Source organism: Pipra filicauda, unplaced genomic scaffold (assembly GCF_003945595.2).
Source record: "Pipra filicauda isolate LSUMZ 115617 unplaced genomic scaffold, ASM394559v2 scaffold7_size6619720_pilon, whole genome shotgun sequence".
In the NCBI taxonomy this organism is placed as follows: Eukaryota; Metazoa; Chordata; class Aves; order Passeriformes; family Pipridae; genus Pipra; species Pipra filicauda.
The window spans coordinates 677,309-696,819 of record NW_024104976.1 but is presented as its reverse complement, the minus strand read 5'-3'; the positions used below and the strand labels follow the sequence as shown (position 1 = coordinate 696,819).

The window sequence follows — 19,511 nt, the reverse complement described above, 5'->3', positions numbered from 1 at the left end:
GAGGTGTTTAAGAAGAGACTGGATGTGGCACTTGGTGCCATGGTCTGGTAGACAAGGTGGTGTTGGGTCAAAGGTTGGACTCGATGATCTCAGAGGTCTTTTCCAAACCAGTTAATTTTGTGATTTCAAGTGTCCTTAAAACGTTGCGTGGCAGCGAAGAGCAGTGCCGCAGAAACCTCAACACTATTTACGCCAACGCGCTTTGTATCAAACCCTCACTTGGCGGACTGGCCCGTCCCACCCCCGGGCACGGCGGGGCCCGGCCGGGGGGAAGCGGCGGGGCCCGGCCCGGAAGAGGCGGGGTCTGTGAGCGGCTCCGGCGGCTGAGGCGCGGTGAGGGGCGATGGCGGGGGCGGCCGTGGGGGACGAGGGAAGGAGGGGGCGGCAGCCGGGACTCACTGCCCCCCTCAGCTCTGCCCGGCCTGCCGTGAGGGGAAGGGGCTCCGGCGGGAGCCCCCCTGAGGGAGCCAGTCCGCTCCGTTGCTCGGTGCTTGGCCTGAGGGGGAGGAAGGTGACGGGTGTCCCCGTTACCGGCCCCCGCGGGATGGGTGTGATGTCAACAGCACGAACCGTGCGGGGAGCAGCGCCCGCTGCTCGGGAGAAGCTGCAGCGGGGGGTCCCCAGGGCAGCGCTACCCCCGCACCCCGAGCCAGGATAGACTCGAGGAGCGAAATTCCTTGGAGATGACTTGTAATAAAAACTAACGAGGTTAGCTCATGGCAGAAGAGAGGATGAAGTCACTGGGCATCCTGCAGGAATAACTCCTACACCTGGTGCAGGGAGGGGTGCGCTGCGTCATTGGTGGAGGGGGGGCTGCAGACGGGTCTGGAGGCAGCAGCCCCTGCACTGTCCTGGCGAGAGGGCAGGTCGGGCCGCAGGGGTACGGATTCCCTGTAAACCCCTCACTTACCTTATACTCGAGCTGCTCACGGGTACAGTGGAAAGAAGCCCAAAACGGGGCTTGGTCAGTGAGGGTACATATTTTACCTCCTGGGGTCAAGGAGAAAAGAGTTTCATCCTTCCTTCCTTCTTTCCTTTCCTTTCCTTCCAGTTTGCAAAGTGAATAGCGGTCCTGCCAGCAAATCTTTGGGAGACAGCAGAAGAGCTTAATCAGGAAGTCTACAGGCAAAGGCTTTAAATACTCTAAATTACCTGGGGTCATTAAAATGGTGGGCGTAGAGCTCACTCTGTGTCTGCTATTAGGGCCAGATTTCTTCTGATGGCCAGTACCGGATAGCACCAATGTCTGAAGAGCAAAGGCACATATATAAAAATAGGGAAACTAAGGCCTTAAACACAAATTGCATTAGAGAGGCATATTATGAGGTAATTTCACATCCTCTTAGGTGCTGTCCTTTCCCTGAATTAAGTTATTAACACATAAATTATTGCAAACCTAATTATTTTGCTTACCTTCTATGTGTATTTGTAGGCTTTCCATGATACCTTACCTTAGCAAACTTTTCAGGCTGATCGTAGTAATGTTTTTCCTGTCAAAAGTGGATTAGGAGTGGTTGTGGAGTGTGTTCTGAAGAAATACTTTTTTCTGTTAATCATATCTGTTGTTTGCCCAAAAATCAGCAGCTGCGTTAATCTGAATGTAACTTTTCATTGTCCTTTGTTTTCATTAAGTGGATTTTGGTAGCTATTACGATGAGAGTCATCATACATTGCTAAAGCCACTTCTGTCGTGTTCACATTTAAAGTTTTCAGAATGACTTCCTTGGCTGACATGCCCCCAAATTATGAAACGATGTTTGCTCATCGATTCACATCAGAAGATAAAGAATACCAAGAATACCTGAAACGCCCTGCAGACCCCCCTCCCATAGTTGAAGAATGGAGAAACAGATCTGGTGGCAACCAGAGAAACAGAGATCGGTACTGATTTTTTTTTTTTTAAATCTTGGTAGTTTCATGAGTATATAGTTAAATGATTATTTATTTCAGAAGAAATCTAGGAATCTGTCCTGTTAATAGAAGTATCTTGTTACTTCACGGGCAACTATGCTTAAGAGAAATAATCTTCTCTGAAAAGTGTTGAGGTATTATATTTTCTGTGTACTGATAGACAAAATTTTTGCATTGTGTATTAAAGTACTAAATAATTTGATTTTCAGTAAAGAATGAACTGGAACCACTGAACCCATTGCCCTGGGGTTTGTTACTGCTCAGCCAGGAACATTTTTCCAGAGGAGAAAGATGGGAGTTCTGCAAAACTAAGCAGACTATCTTCTCTTGGATGATAACTGGAAGTAAAATGTGCAAAGGAACAAGCTAATAGTGTGAATTCTGGACAGCTAGCAACAGATAAACATTTAATTTATAACCTAAATATTTGCTGTACTTTGTAAGATTAGCCTGTGGTTCTTTTATCTAGTAAAAACGACTGTAAAATTGATCATCCAATCTGTCTAGCAAGTACAATGTTACCTGCCAAAGCAAAATACTTTGAATTATTTATTCAGGATGTAATCACAGCTTTTTATTGAATTTTGCACAGTTACATCTGACGTTTGAGCGACTGAAAAACAACAATTACAGCATATAGTACATGTGGTAATATTAACACCAGCCTTTAATATATAGTAGTTAAATTCAGCCCATCTAACAATTGGGAAGACTTCTTAGCTCAATATCTAAATAGGATTTGTGCCTTATCTGAAGAAAAGGAGAACAACATTTTAACTTTTTCTCACCTTAGAAGCTTCTAATTAAGTTAAACACAGAATCAGATTCTGTTAAAAAGAAGGTGATTAGAAAAAGGTGATTGTTTAAGGAATTGTTTTTATTCTTAGAAAACTCTGTGGCTCTTTGAACTCTTACATCTACACTGTGGCCATAAAGTTGGCCATAACGTTGTTTGTGTACATCACACCATTTGCAAACAAAACAACTGTGGGCCAGCTCAAGTGTTTATAGGAATTGAGATACAGTTGAAAAGCCAAAATTTAGACTGAACAAGGGCTAAATACCACTGAGAAGGTACAGTGTCTTGAGTATGGAAATCTGCAAGAGACTGTGCTGGTGGTATTTTAGCGGTCACACGTATCTTAGGGAATGTGCAGATCTCTGTGCTTGTTGTACTTAAGCCTGCTTTGGTAAAGCTTTCAACCATGAAGGTACTGGATGGAACGTGGCTTTGATACATCTACAGATGGACCTCCTGGTTGAGTTTACATAAATGGTCTGTTTGAGTCTCTGTTCAAACTTGCAGCAGTTCACCTAATGCCTGTGAGTACTCTGTATTAGGAAACAGACTGTCCTTAGCAAACAGGGTATTAAGTAAGAAATTCATGACTGATCTCAGATGAATGTAGATGTGTTTTCATGAATTTGTCATAGATAAGTATTTGAGTGTATTACCATTTACATGACAGTTTTAATGAAAACTGTAAATATAAGAGTTCATTATCGTTCATCTCTTTAAAACTTCACAATTTATGTCAAAACTATATTTTTTTCATTGCAGGTTTCAAGATGGCAGATATTTCAGAGGGGACAGGTACAACTGGCAAGGTGACTACAGATCTAATCAGAGGCCAGAAAGAGGTTGGGGTAATAACTACCAGCAGCACAGACAAGGACAATACGGCTCATCCCACTACGGACAATACGGCTACAACTCCTACAACCCAGGACCTCGTTACCATCCCTACTGATGTACCTGGGGATTGAAAGTCCAGTAATGCTATGTAATAAATTCAGTTAGCTTTCAGTTTTTTTATTTTTCCACAGTTTGACAGATAACTGAAGAATCAGTCCGTTGCTGTTTCTCTGTAGTGTGAAATGAAAAAGGGGATGCCTGTTACGAATAATAAAAGCGTATTATACAGAGTTTGTTTAGAGTCTGTAGATTTTAGATTAAATTTCTATCTCGTCCTTTTGTCTGAATATATACTAGTACACACCTTTTGTTCCACCACTGAGGTTTCTGTCAGATTTTAGAAAACAAAACAGGGGAGGATAGCTGTGGTTTGTGTGCAGCCTGTAGTAATGGCACATTGCCTTAAGATAGTTCTTTTTGAAAATAACTTTTGTCTTTCTGTGGAGAGAAATTCTTAGTTTGGCTTTTGATGGTGAGAATAGTTTGGTTTCACATGCCTTAAAACTGAGAAGAGAGATCCTATTACAGATATATTTTCTGGGGTCAGCATAGTGTCTGTTTACTCAATGGCTTCAATTCCTTTGCAGAATTCCTCTTAAAACTTGGTCTTGAAAGTTGGAATAAAAATAAGTAGTTAAATATGGCTCTTCTTGTTGTAGCAGTTCAGTGATATATGTTTACCTCAAAAGTGGTATCAGATTAATCTGTGTGATCTTAAATAAGTTTGGTATGTACGTGACACATTTTGGAATTCCCATTTTAGTAAACCTGTAAAAATTGACAATATTGTAGTTTGTATAAAATACTTTGTGCATGTTATAGAAGAACCACGATCAGTACTGCTCTTTATTTTACCTGCATGAGAAAATAGCATAAGCAGAGCAGAGTGTTATTCACTTCTTAGAATTTAAGATTTATGGGGTTTTTTTTAAGTATTCACACAATAAAGGTATAGTTCACATGTAAGGATGTTTCTGAATATTTCTGAAGCCTATTTTTCAACGATGCAGGATTGTAACATTGTCACCTTGGCCAACAGCTGCACAAGGGGCTGTACTGACAGATAAGTGTTAATACTGGGCAGCTGTGGGTTTAACGTAGAAGAATGGCCTACTCAGCTGCAATCAGGAGGATGAGACACACTGTGATTAATTAGAAGTCTGGAGTGTTAATCCACTATCTTACATTCTGCTATAATAGGGTCAGAGTTCTCTATTTCCCCATTTACGTGATAAGCTAATTTGTATCAGGAGAGCAGTGCATGTCTTTCTACTTGACATTTTCTTCAGCTGCTGTACAGAAACAGACTCATCCCTGCTGACTGCTGTAAAAGTCATGGCATTATGTGATAAGGAGCACAAATTAGTGCATCTTGATTTAAAGACAAAGTATAGAAGTCAAAAGCACAGTCCCCCAGCTCATCAGATGCTTTTAAGAGCTAAAGAGTGTTTACTCTTGATCTTAGAAACACTCACTGTATGTAGCTTCTACATGGTGTGTGATACAAATGCTGACACAAGTGTCTTCACCTAAGTAGGTGCTTTTTGATATAACACTGTTTTAGTATGCTACTCCCTGAAGTACTTGCCTCGAATTCAGTTAGAAATCTTTTCATGAGAGGTTTGTTTTTCCTTTAAGGAGTTCTACTGGATGAAATGCACTTTTTTTAACCCTCATTAATATAGCAGAGCCTTTACAAAGGGAGATACAAAATCATGCTAAGTTCTTACCTGTGCACTGTGGAGAACCTGCAAGTTGGTACAGTGGAATTCCCCTTTTAATGCAGAATCACACGAAGTGCCAAATCCTCCTGACTCCAAGAAGGGAGTGCATGTCTTTCTGCAAAGAGCCTGACACTGCCAGCTATGCCACGGAAGTCAGGCTGTGCCAGGATGTTCTTCCTTACCATCTGGAGTAGCATCTCAGGTTGAAATAAAACCTAGCAGAAGGAACACATTCTGTTTCATCTGTTGCCTTTCCTCAAGCCCAACAACTATTTTATATTATTTTTATTATTTTTCAGCTAGTGAATGAAGAGTCCTAGAATGGTTTGTGTTGGAAGGGACCTTAAAGATCAACTAGTTCCAGCCCTCTGCCATGGGCAGGGACACCTTCCACTATCCCAGGTTGCTCAAAGCCCCATCCAACCTGGCCTTGAACACATCCAGGGATGGGGAACCCACAACTTCTCTGAGCAACCTGTGCCAGTGTCTCACCACCCTCACAGTAAAGAATTTCTTCCTAATACTGTCTAAAGCTGCCCTCTTTCAGTGTGAAGCCATTATTCCTTGTCCTGTCACTACATGTCATTGTTAAAGTCCCTCTCCAGCTCTCCTGTAGCCCCCTTAGGTACTGGAAGGTGCTATAAGGTCTCCCCTGCTTCTCGTCCTGGTTGACCATCCCCAGCTCTCTCAGCCCATGTTCATGATGGCATGGTGAAGCACTCCTCCAGGGATGTGCACCTAAGCATTCCAAAAAATGGAAGGTGGTGTAGTATTCCAGAAAATGGCAAATCCTATCTACAACAGTTGTGGCTGAGCTGTAGAAGCAGATAGATCAGGATGGTCTAGGTGGAAGTTATGAATTACAATCACACATTTTACAGTCTCAGCTGTCTTATTTTGAGTTTCTTGACTATGAGACTAGGAGAGAGACAGGCCAGTGCAGCTTCCCAGCTTGCATTTTTACATTCTTGACTCCATCTGCCTTACCAGTAGAACTCTCAATTCAACTTTAAGGGCCTGTATTATTTACAAAACTTTTCCTTGGAACAATTATGACAAGAGTCTAATTTCAGGGGATGTAGGGAGGGGAAAAGAGTACATTGCTAAATAAAGGCATGTCTTGCACCAGACAGAAAGGTAAACAGAATTCAAGATATATTACCTCAGTTTCCACTTCAATGAATTAGTATTTATGATAAAGTCCAAGCTAAACAAAACCAGTTAAGTGTTGCCTGCAGTTATGGTTTGTGCATCACAGTGTGTTACAGATGACAAAACTGCAGCTGAGTAACTTTAACATTTGCAATTTCAAATACTACAGAAACTGTTTGCTTTAACTATGCTGGAGATTGCAGGGTAAACATTAAATCTGGAATCTGACTTTAAGAGATCTCTTCCATCTGACATTTGCTCAGACATCATTATTATCATGAATAAAACAAAGATAAGGGTTATGTACTAAAAAATGACTGCCACATTACCAAGAGTGTTAACATAAAGTTATGAATAAGGCTTTGCAGCAGTTCTAAATCCATTCCTGAACACATATAGCAATTTTGCATGGATTGTTAATTGATACTGAAGAATAATCATGATAAATTACAGGTGCTGTGGCAAACAACTAAGAAAATTCAATACCTTCCATACAATTTCTTAACTAGCACTTGAAAAAATGCTGAAGGCTTTCAAATCACAGCTAAGCCCCTAGATACTTGAAGGCAAAAGAAAGTGCACAGTAAAAAAAATAAATAAATCTTAGTGTGATTTGTGAGATCCAGTTTTACAGGTTTTCAATGCTATTCAATCTTTATTTTATCCAGTCTCTGCAGCTGGGAATAGAAATGTGCAGATGTGCTTCGAAAGATTAGTTAGAACTGAACTACTTTCAAGAAGCTCTCTAGTAGAGATTCCAGACTGGGAAGACAAACGATTCTGATCCACAGGCACTCAACCTTATCATTACTGACTTTTAAGTTCTACAGTCAAGAGACTCTCTAACATATAGAGCCACCTCTCCACCTCTCCTACCTTGCCTATCCCTTCTGAAGAGCTTGTAGCCATCCATGGCAGCACTCCATGGCATTACATGACAAATGTAATTTGCGATATAAATATAATCAACATTCCACTCCTAGAACAAGAAAGATATTTAATCTATGTTTAAATATATTTTAATATATTGCAGGAGTTATTTATTTGAATATATTTAAACTCATACAATTTGCTAATAAATATTCTGCTTAACCAAGAAACATGTCCACACTTGCTTCTTATACTGAGATGCAAAGAAAAAGCTTTTTGTATTAAATTAAATGGAAGATTTTACCTGCCACCAGCCCTATTCCTTAGGGAAAACAAAAATCTCTGAATTACGCGACTCTGGGGAATTTTGCTGGCTGGCCCAATTGTGCAGTCATATCTTCTCTAACTCTGAAAAACAAAAGGGTAGGTAGGAACATGAAGCACGAAGGAAAGGAAAACAGGACTGCTCCCTACAGCAGCTACTGACTGCCTTGGGAGCAATTTAACAAAACTGCATCTCCCTTGCCTTTCATTTGCCAATCAGGAGAAATTACTGTAATCTGTCCCCTTGTCCCTGTATGTTAGAAGAGAGCTGCATAACCCTGCTTGAATTATGCACAGTGCTGATACTCTAATGCCCAGGAGCTAAGCAAGATTATAGGGCAGATCAGGTTTCCCTGAAAGCACCTAGGAAAAATGCAGCTTGATTCGAGACACACGGAGGCAAATCAGGAGATCAAAACTGAATCCAGCGGCTCCAGCACTGCCAGGAGAGCTGATGGCAACCGTACTGTGGTGGTGCACAATGATTTTGCCTCTCAAGAGGCTTATTTTTTTATTAGGCCCTGCAGGCTGGAATGTATTTTTGTGTTTACCATGGCCTATATTTTTCTTCAGAAAGCCTGGATTGCACTTAGTGGTTGTCAGTCCTCATTTGCTTGTGTGAAACAGCAATGCCAAAGTTACTTCTACAGAGCTCACCCCTGACTTTCCAAGTACTGTGCCCTGTTAAAATGCAAATCTATTACAAAAGACGGTGGAAGTTGCTACTATGTTTTACTCCAACTCTAATAAAACACACAACAGGGTAAATCATATCAATGCTTACCTTCTGTGTTATTTGTGACTAGCACAAAAGCAAATTACTGTTGTCTTTATCCTAACACAGAGACCTTTTTTTTTTTTTCAAATTATATTTCAACAGCTGGATGACTCCACCAGTATGGTCTGCCTTCTATTGTCTTTTTTTTTGTTGTTGCATATTGTATAATTCAAACTTTGCTTCATTAATAAAAGATGTCTCAATAACAAGGATCAAAGCTCCTCCTGTTCATTGTTTGAAGAAAAAAAAACTTATCTATTCAAGAGATGAGTTCAAGTCAGGAAAATAATGTAGTTATTTGTTATATAACTACAAAAATAATGAAGGTTCAACCTCATCCATGAAAAAAATATTCTTCAAGGATTTAAGCAGAATCTTCAAACTGAGACATATTACATGTTAAAAAGTGATTAAGAGACTAAACTTTTTCAATGCTCTTGTTCCATGTAAGGAAAGACAATTTGGTATTTATATATCCACATAAATTACTTAAGATTATAATCAGTACTGTCAAGATAAAGGTTAAAAGCCAAAGCACACTGTAAGATGTTTCATACAGCTTTTGGCCAGGTTTAGCATGATCAGAAAGTGGATGCTTTTTGTCCAAAGTCATGTCTGAAGTTTATTTCTGAACAAATGCTTGAAATGATACATTTTTCTATTGAAAATGTGCTCAAGAAAAATAAACAGTAATAACTGCCAAAAACAACCAGCCCCAAATAACTACATATTCTTTTTACACAACAAGAAAATTATTTTTTCCATAGCAAAGCCCTGGTTTTCAGTCATCATGTCCTCTTGATTTAAAAGTCCCACTGAGATCTAAACCAAAGTATGTTTAAGAATATTGCTTCAGTGGTTTTAATGGTATGAGCATTTAAATACAGCATAGCAAACCTCTGGAGCTTAGATCAGTTTAGTGCAAGAGCTCTGTGGGGACACACATTCTTCTCAGGTCAAGCTCATATTACTCAGTTACAAGCCACACACTTGGAACACCCACTCTGAAGGGAGCTGATGGAGCATCAAGGCTGGGGTACCCATCTGCTCCTCTAAACCCCAGCTACAGCTCAACTCCTGTAAGAATGTAAAGGAGCTTTACCTTAAATTGCCAACATAGGCAAATCCTATTTTTCCATCCCTGCAGCTCAGAGGATGCTTCCATCAGAAGAATTAATTTTATTTTTCTTACGTTCTAAGAGAAGATGGGAGTGGAAGGGTACATTGTACGGCCCAGGCAGTGAAGGGAAGGAGCATGGCTGAGCTAAAGGAGTGTTTCATGGCTACTTCCTCATGTATTCTGCTACTCCTCATGCAGAGGAGAGTTAAGATTTGACTGTTGGTCATCAATTGACTTTATGGCCACAGCACAGCCTGGAGGGAGGGAAACAAAACAAAAACGAAAAAATAAAAATAAAAAAGACTAATTCCTTCCTCCACAGACTCCAGGGACCTCCCATCACAGAACAAGCCTGCAGAATACAGAATCTGGAAGCAGTTAAGCAGCTGGCTCATTACACTGGCAGAGTTTAAGTCCTTAAGTAAGGTGGACAGATGCAAGGGACAATAAACAAATCGCTATTTATCACATATCCTGCAGTCTGGGTAAATCCAATTGAAGAACCTCTTTAGACCTCACCAGCAGGATTTTAGTTTCTAGAGACAAAATGGATTTAATGCCAGGTAATAAAAGGTCAGCCTAATCTTACTTCACACCTGCATTAGACATATTCTTACTACTGACCTAAAAATTTTTTTTTAATCTGATACTGCTTTTACTCTCTCCTTCCTATCCAGGCACCAGGCTGCTTATGTCAGATATATCTGTTTTACTAGTTCGTCATAGTCTTGAGCACTTCTGAAGACAAGACCTTTTAAAGCTACTTTAAAATACTAAAAAGACAATTTTGCCACGGTTCCAGTCATGCTTTCTGAACTAAAAAGAAAGCGAAAAGGATGTTTTCAAAAATAGAACCAGACGTGTGTTACATGCTCAGCTACAAATCACATTTAATGCTTTTGTGTCTCAGTTTCCATCTGTAAAACTGTGGTTGTCTGCCCTGTATTCCTCCTCTGTGCTCTGCATTTTGGCTACAAAACCTACCAGGCAGGGGCTACCTATAAACCATAGGTATGGTTTATAAATCTCAGCTGGGGTCTGATGTCCCAGCACAATGCATTAGAAACATTCTGGTGAGCAAATTAAATTGTTTGTTGATTTTTAAATATTTTTTTTACTAAACCCAAAGATACTATGAAGGCAGTGACTTGATTTAAACACTGTCTTTACGTCACTCCATAGTTATATATAGCATATATGTATGGGATTCTGTGGCCTAGGAAGCTCTCAAAGCAAGACCTACACTAAAAAAGAAGTGATTCTAATGCTACGGGTGTAGTAGAAAAGACCTTAAAAAATTTTAAGTGGCATAAAGACAGTCTCATCACAGCTAAGAGGTATGTGTAATCCAATTTGATAGTTAACACTGAATTTTATAGAGGTGAATTAAAAATGAGAGGGCAATCTATGCAGACTGGATTCCGCATCAATAAAACTTGTGACAGTTACTGTATTGAATGTGCTATTCATGTATATTTAATTGATTTTATAAACATTCTCGCACACACCATACAATCACTGCAAGGGTGAGCAAAATTCAAGTCTTGTAAGTATTACAGTGCTTGCTTTTTTAAAAAAAGAAAGAAGTCGATGCAAAAATGTTAATGCAAACAACTAGAATTACATAGTTAAACATCTGAGTTTCAAAAAACATAAAAGGTAAAGTTGTTCTTTGCATCTACAGCAAAAGAAAAGAAAATACAGTGCTGAGGGGAGGAGTGGATGGGTCAGCTGTCATGGAAGAGGGGATGCAGGAAAAGGGAAGAGAAGAGTGATAGAGCAGCCATTGCAACAAATATGCCTTATCAGGAATAAAAAAATCTTGTTCTAGAGGAGTCTACTGAAAGTTCAGTGTCCTTAGTAGCTGAGAGGATGAAATCATCTGACTGAAGATAAAATACAAATCTATTTAAAAGCCATTTGTAATTGATGAGAACTGGAAGACAAAGATGGCATCACAGACCGTTGGCAAGAGAATTCCTCCATATGGCATCTATTTCTCATTAATGCTCTGGGGGAGGATCCTAGACATCCCAGCAGGTCCCGTTGTGACTTTGGATTCAAAGCTGTCCACATACTCAGCTGTTCTCTGGCTCAACTCCACTTTTGCTGCACATGCATACGGCACACAGCAGTGCTACAGGACATGGGCTGGTCAATGGCTTCTGACTGTTACTTTCTGTCTCTTTAGATCACACCTCCCATACAATGGTTTAAAAGGCAGAAACACGTCTGTAACCAAGACATGGCTCAGAAAACCTTCTCAGGCTCTTCACGTTTTCTGCTACTAGTATAGCAACTTTAAGGATTGCTACAAAACACTAAGAATTGTAACACACAGAAAAAGGAAAGGTAATCTTAACAAGTGAAGGTCAACTAATTTTTGATTATTCCCAAAGTGAGCATCGAGACAACCAAAATGTCAATCCTGAGGCAAAACCACATCAAATATCTGCATCTTGCTCAAAAATTGAGCATGGCTTTAAAAGAGTGTCTTATCAAAATGAAAAATTCTTTACTCCCTGTCCATCACCATCCTCTTTCACTCTACCTGTTGGGATGCCTCCATGCACAGAACATTTGTAGTTGGGCTTGTGGTCATTTGCCCAGTCCAATTTTAGGTGAATTGAGGGACAGATTTTCCACACTTCCCTCTGAAAGCTATTCTCTGAACCTCTAGAGCTCATTACCAATTCCTTTTTTCTTAACGGGAAGCTCTTCTTCCTCTACACTGTTTAGCATCAGGTATGGATTGGTTATTTTGGGACAGTTTTATTGTGGAACAGCATGGGGCAGTGACCTTATAGTATTTTTGTCTGCACCGCTTGGAATAAAAGCAGCCTATTCAGAGATCCCAGCTGAGCTCAGGAGAGTCCAGGATCCTTACAGCATCTACCAAAATCTCCACTGAACGCTCCTACTGTCGTTTGCAGGAGGCAAGTGGAGTTCAATATGGCAGTCTCAGGGAACCACACAAGAGTGTCTCAGCTTCAACAGCTGAGAGGAGCTTATTGAAAATAGAAAATTACTGTAGGTATTAAAAATCATTGCCACCTCACTAGGCATTGTCTGGGTTAACATAGGTGGGGTAGAGAACACTACAGACTTGAAAACCAGGAAAACAAAGCATAGAATTTACTTGAATTCCTATGGAATAAGCTGCTAAATAAACCACATTTTTTTCTGTGAGCACAACAGATGTAAATATATAGGAGCAGTCAGTCCACTGCACGTGCTGAGAATCTAAACAAATGTTACAATGCATGAAGGATTTCGTGCATGTAACATCTGCATCACAACCGGGGTGGGGAAGGGCCACGCTGGGTCTGCTGCTGCCAAGGCTGGCAGTGCCCTGTGTGTCCCTGTGACATTGCCGGCCTGCAGGCAAAGCTGGAGAGTGCACAATTTGGGAACAGGGCTGATTATCTGCCAGCAGCTGATAAACTGCAGCTTCCCATGCAGTAACAGCAAGGCCTTCTGTTTTAGGTAGCAAAACGCTATAGAGGAATCACTGATCTGTAGTTATGATTTTATTTAATTCAGACAATTGTTTACTTTGTGTCCACATCTTACTCCATTTCCAAGTCAAATTAGCACATCACTTCAGGTTAAGATAAGCAATACATCCTGAATACTGATACAGGCCAGAATGTGATTATAGTAAACTCAGTTTATAAATCTTCTTCATTGGCTCTTTGTCAGGAATCTTCACTATACACAAAAGGAAACAAAGGAATAAACCAAAGACAGTATACTTAAGGAACAATTTAAATGGGTATTTTAATTCACATTTGTAGCCTTCTAAGAGCTTTCAAATTTATATGGCTTTAAATAATAATGATTTTGACAAAAACATTTTTTCCTCTGTGAAAGGTATTAACAGGAAATTGAGAAGCTGAAGAAAAATGAAATTGCATTTTTCACAGTTGTGATGAGCCTATTCCATCAGCAGTGGGAGAGGTATTTATCATGCATAGCCTATCCTCCTCTTTGGATGCTGTCTTCCAATTTGGACTGCAAGCACTGCATGTTAGAGGATCATTAACCAGGGTCATGTATATCATCTCTCCCTCACAAATGAACACTGTAAACACTGCAACAGCCACAGAGACACTGTATAATCAGGGCCCAATGTAGACTTTGTGGCTCACATAAGACAAAGTAGACAGACTAAACTACACAAATGAAAACTATTTTTCCCTAAGACATACCCATCCCAAAGCAAGGGCAAGGCAAGGGTCTCGCAGCTGCTGCAAGGCTCCTTGGAGCTGGTCTATCTCATGTGCAAAACACAGAACCTACAAAGACACCCCTGGCCCTGGGGAACCCTGCCACCAAGTCTTAGCACAACCAATACTATTACCTGGCTTCCAGATGGACAGTGTTCTTATCCCTTGGATTACACAAAGTTTCAAGCACATGACAGGAGCTTTACCCTGTGAACACATATGAAAGAAGACGGGAGGTAAATACCACCTTACACAAACCATGATGTAGGGACTGAGTATTGTTTCATGGAACAAAGGTCTCGGCCATAGAGCTGTATCACATACTGCTTTCTCATCTGCACACCACAAAAAAGTTTGAAATAGTGTCATAACACTGGCTGCATAGATTTATAAAGCAATCAGATCCCATGGTGAGAGGTATAGAGGTATACAGAAGCATTGCTTTCTTCAAAGTTATATTCCTGTCTCTGGGCACTAAATGCAGTATCTCTGACTACTAAATGCACTACTAAAATTACAAGGAAACTAATTTTTGAAACTGAATTAGTTCCTAGTTAGTTTCTCCCACATAAACCTGTCCTTCAAATGGTGCTCTTGACCCCTGGCATTTTGGAAAACACTTTAGGTTCCTCTTTTTGCCATAAAAGAGGGGAATGCAATGCCTGCAGCAGTGAAGAAAAGGGAGCAAGATTTTCGCCTCCTTCCAGGAGTCTCATGATCTACTTTTAAATCTTTTTCCATTACTATTTAATGGTATTATAATTACTGTTAGTCTCTAGTGTTCAGAATAATCACAAAACAAATACAACCTTGATTATGCTCTTATTATTATTTGCATTACAGTGACAACAAGAGACTTTGAGCTTTACCAGAGGAACAGAGGAATGTGCATCTCCAAGAAACCACATCTAATCTAGAATGAGAATTTCTAGGTTATTACAAACAGAAAAAAATGGGCTAAAGGGATAAAACAAAGAGGTTGCTATACCTAGTTCATCTGCTCTTATTTGCTAACTTTAGAAGTCTGACATTTTTCTTTCAAAAAGGTTCTGTCCTTCAGAAAACTGGACACATATATAGATATAAGATAATATAAGACTTGTAAGATAACCAGCAGTCCTATTCTCTACAGTTGGCTCAAACCTTATTATTTAGGACAAGTTCTTCTCTAAAATCCTTAAATGCAGCCATCTCCCTGCTGCCACTCCAACATTCACAACAGTCTTGATAGCTTATTCTCTTGTGCCAACCCTCTCTCCAGTCACACTTTTTTGTTGCAAATAAGAAGTCACAGATTTATTTATCCTCTAAAACTGTGGGCTGTATTTATCCTCTAAAACTGAACAGGCATGTAGCAGTAGACCAAAGGCTCCTTTGTGAAGAAAGCATATAATTTGGAAGACAGATAGATGGTTGTCTCTTCTGCTCAATGCTGTTCACAGACAGCAAAGCAAAGGAAAATAAGTGCTTGATTTACTCTCTCACATACTACACTATCCAGTGAGGCAGCTAATCAGAAGACCTAATTTAAAGCATTTCCAAGTGATTTCATTTGAACCATGAAGTGTCACCCTCTTTTGGTATTTGTACTTTTGCAGCAGTGAAAATTCATATAGCAGAGGGGCTAGCTCTGAAATTCAGAGATGAAAGGTGCCAATGATGGGCATGAATTTCTCCAAGTTCAAATTTGTCTTTAATTAGAGCCTTAACGCTTTTTTTCTGACACAGAAATAGAAGAACATGTCTCATATTTTGGCACAATTTTTAATACAGTCCACAGTTCTCTTCCCCTTCAGAGCCAACTCACCGTATCCACCAACCTGAATGAGCATTTCTGGCAGCAGCTCCTCCTGCTGCCAAAGGCTGGAGGTTGGGTTCCCAGGGCTGCCAATTCAGCATAATGGAAACCTGTGGGAGATCTCACAATACTTTGGACAAAGCTCTGCAGATAAGGCAAGACCCTGGGAGCTGCAGTTGGCTGACTCTGGCGTTAAAGAGATGTGCCAGCCTCTCACAGCAATTACAAAGTGTTAGTCCTGCCCTGCTGTGAGAGGTAATAGTTCAGTCACCAAAACGAAAAAATACTGGCAAGATGTGGCTGCCTTTGTAGAATCAATTTACTTAAATGAGACAGGAAGGCAGAATAGATGAAATACTTACAAGCGGCTCACCAACCATTCCATCTGAATTTGTATTTTAACCCAACACCGAGCACATCAATTGATGCTCTTTCCATATTATGCATTTATGACCCTCACATGAACCTATAATTTCAGAAGATCAATCTTTCCTTCCAGAAAATTTCAGATTGGCATTTAAGAGCTCAGGAGTCACACCAAGAGGGCCACAGGTAATATAATTTTCCCACCTAGATTCACAGATTGCAAGTAAAAAATAACTGTGAAAGTTATATTGCAAATTATTAGATTTACAGTCTCTGAAAACCTAACAGTTTTTTCCCCATTCTGACTTGAGTGCTAAACAGCAGAGCAGGTGCCATAAAACACCTGGAGTCTATCACACCCTCTATTCTGTGCATCGTCCTTCCCAGCAGAGCTTAGAAGGACATGCAGCAAATACTTCCAAGAAGCCAAGCAAATCTGCTCCTAGTCCAATAAATTAACCTTTGATTAACAAAATTGTTCCCTTTCTCTCCCCTCCTGCTCCCCATGTTTTATTTTCTTTATTTTTGGATTTGAGTAGTTCCCTTATTATGCAAAACCAGGAATCAAACAAACGAGGTCTGTTTCTTCTGAGAATTTAATCAAGGTACCTCACACTGGATAACCATAGGGTAAAGCCTAAAACCCAGCCTGAAAATAGCTAAGGCCTGAAAATAAATTAACAGGAATTGCTTATTTAAGTTTATAAGTCCTAGTGTGTAAAACTTGGAGCACTTCACTAAATTCCTCTCCAGGTAAAAAGACCAAAAGACTGAAGTGAGCAGAAATTATACACAGCTCAGAAATCAAAGGTTTTCTATAGAAAAGGTTGTTAAACACCATTTTTCATAAAACATGCTCTAGTGGAACTTTTCTTCACAGCCTTGTGACATGAAGAGTGGCACAGAAAATCTTCTGTTTCTTGTGGAGGCCTCCCTTACAGCAAAATCAAGAGAAAAAAAAAGTACATTCAGCTTTGCAATGGCAACCTCATTAAACTGGCAGAAAGGTTTGTGGCAAGCTCTGGTATTACACATTCTTTTTGTCTTTAAGTGTGTAATGTGCACCAACACCTCTTCTGACAGACTGCCATTACTTATTTTTGCATATTTAGGATTCATATATTTTTCAGACTACTCAAAGTTGTCTTTAATTAGATCTTACACCCTCTCTGCTTTTACATATACTGGTATTTGGCTTCTGAAAGACAGGTCTTGCCTTGCATCCACAATTTAACAACAGATACAGTCAAATTAGTGTTTTCAGATGTTCTCTTTTCACATGTATCTTCTGCCAGAAATACTGCCTGGCATGGTATTAAATAAAGAAAAAATTTTATTCTAGCTGGTATGTGACATCAATCACAGCAAACAGAAGTCACACACTTTGAAAACATCATTATAAACTGATCATCTTTTAAAAATATTTAACAAAAAGCTCCTGGGTCTGCTTTAGCAGCTGAATTTGAACTCAGCAAGAAAGTGACTGAGCAGAATCAGACATTCTCATTAAGTGAAATTAGCCAGTGCAATTTGGCTGGCTGGTTCCCTCTATGTATTAGCATTTATATTCAGCCAGTGATGAGCTTAATCGAGTTTTTCGAACAAAAAGAAAAAATCTCCCCCAAACCCATAAACTATCAGGTTTATTAGTAACAGTTTGCACTTCCATTGTAAAAAGGCAGTTAAGAAACTGAAGAAAATTGTCTGTTCAGAAGTGTATCCCAGTAGCTAACAGCAATCTTTCCTCATAGCAGGAACATGACCTCACATATGTGCTGCCTGATTGCTATCAGATTTACTGAAGACAAAAGGAGAAGTTCCATTAAAGGGCACATGCCAGGAGGCTACACAGAGCTGCTACAGGGCCTCACTGGAAGGGACAGGTTTGCCCTCTGATTGCAGAGATTGTATCACAAGGTCTTTGCCCTCCTTGCACAATGAATGCATCTCAAAGAGCTGTCAGGCCTGAAACACAGAAAAAGAAATGCAGTGGCATCTGAGGAGATAAGAGTCAGCATCAACGCTGACGTGACAAATAAAGAGTAGAAACAACCCCAGGGAGCCTGATCCTGCTGGAGGGCACTTCCCTGAAACAACAGCAGCAGAACTGAACATGGGAGGCAGCAAGAGGGCATAGGAACCCAGGACCCAAATGTGGCAGGAAGGTGTGTGCTGATATCACTATAAAATGTAACCCCACAGACCTGAACATCAGAAGAGAAGCAAAAAACTTTGTAGATTTTTTAAGACAAGCTATGGAAAGTAGCACTGCTAAAAACCAAAAATGGTTCCATAGAAATAGCTTGTTTTATAAAATTCAACGTAGCAATGCCCCTGTCAGACAGCTGGGCACCATGTATGTTCTCAAATGCATTGGGAGCTCTGAAATTTGTTATAAATTATGCCTCAATGCATCCTGGTTTGCAAAGCATTACAGCAACAAAACCTGGCCAAAGGAACAGCATGCTGCAGCCCCTCCCACATGCACTGCACACCTAGTACGTGTTAGAAAAAAGGCAACTCACTGACAATCACGCCAGAATTACAGTTTGTAACTCCAGTTATTCTCTTAAGGGAAACAACTGCTTTATCTGAGCAGCATGACATGAGGCTTTGAGCCTCTGTTGTTCTTTTTTTTTCCTTGGGTCTATAGTTAACTGCTCTCTTTACAGCACATTTCTGTACTGACCAACTGCTAAATTGATACTCAATATATTTTCCTTTCCACCTGCCATGCTTCATATTTGAAAACTCAAAATGTTATTTAAACAACATTTCAAAAACTTACCCTCAGGCTGTAGTAAGATGGTATGGTGGACTACTTCATCACTCCAACTTCCTCAGCTCTTGAAACAATGCAGGATCAAATAAATGCTGCATTTATAAATGAAAGTAAATTCTTCTGGCTCAGTAACAATTACTTGAAAAGCTTATAAAGGACCAGGAAGAAATTAATTCCCAGTACCTCAGAGAAGTATCACACTCCTCCTTTCAGGCAAGTATTTAATTTCTTCAGCAGTTGTTTGACTGTTTATTGTGCCTCAGTTATATTAACAGCACCTTGCCCCAAGTGCAGCCCCTTCCTAGAGAATAATAACCAGGACAGGTTTTACATGTGGGTAAAGCACTGTGTTGCCCAAAGGAGACAGGGGAGCTTATTTTTATAATAGTCAATATGGCAATGAATCATCCTCCCTAGATAAAGACTAAAAACATTAAGAGGAGAATACAGTAGGTTGGAGCAAAAAAAAAAAAAAATTAAACTCAGCTGATTTAAGTTTTACACATGCAAATAAACATAGTGAGACAGGAAACAGTGAGATGTGAAGTGCTGAGCAGGAACATCAGGTGTATCTGTCTTCCTGGAAGCTGAAAGAAGGAAGATATTACAACTGTGCTTTCTGCTAAATTGCTGCTGCCAGTTATTGACAAAGTTGTCAATTATCCAGGATTATTTAGACAGATGATACCTGAAGAAATGGGGATTTAGAAACACTTGGGATTAAAAGGAGGGATAGGAACATGGCGCTGCAGATGGTAAAT

General features: G+C 40.0%; 1 protein-coding gene and 1 long non-coding RNA gene across 8 annotated transcripts; one reads left to right on the top strand and one right to left on the bottom strand.

Annotated features, from left to right (window-relative positions):
* The first annotated feature begins 270 nt into the window (after positions 1-270).
* RAMAC (RNA guanine-7 methyltransferase activating subunit) lies at positions 271-4,573 on the top strand. Of its 7 annotated transcripts, none has more exons than XM_039390042.1 (4): positions 276-333; positions 1,052-1,326; positions 1,707-1,881; positions 3,473-4,573. In XM_039390042.1, the coding sequence occupies exons 3-4, from the start codon at positions 1,715-1,717 to the stop codon at positions 3,660-3,662; spliced, it is 357 nt and encodes a 118-aa protein (XP_039245976.1). In that variant the 5' UTR covers positions 276-333; positions 1,052-1,326; positions 1,707-1,714; the 3' UTR covers positions 3,663-4,573. The 7 variants fall into 7 exon arrangements, with proteins under 7 accessions (XP_027571600.1, XP_039245976.1, XP_027571603.1 ...); XM_027715802.2 differs by lacking the exon at positions 276-333 and adding an exon at positions 477-708 and having other exon boundaries at positions 1,052-1,125; XM_039390041.1 differs by lacking the exon at positions 276-333 and adding an exon at positions 477-708.
* Positions 2,877-18,256, bottom strand: LOC113985198. The gene is made up of 4 exons (XR_005566764.1): positions 13,939-18,256; positions 7,658-7,761; positions 7,360-7,462; positions 2,877-5,546 (listed from the first exon to the last, which is right to left on the bottom strand). It is a non-coding gene; the product is annotated as an uncharacterized LOC113985198 (long non-coding RNA).
* Positions 18,257-19,511: the final 1,255 nt, after the last annotated feature.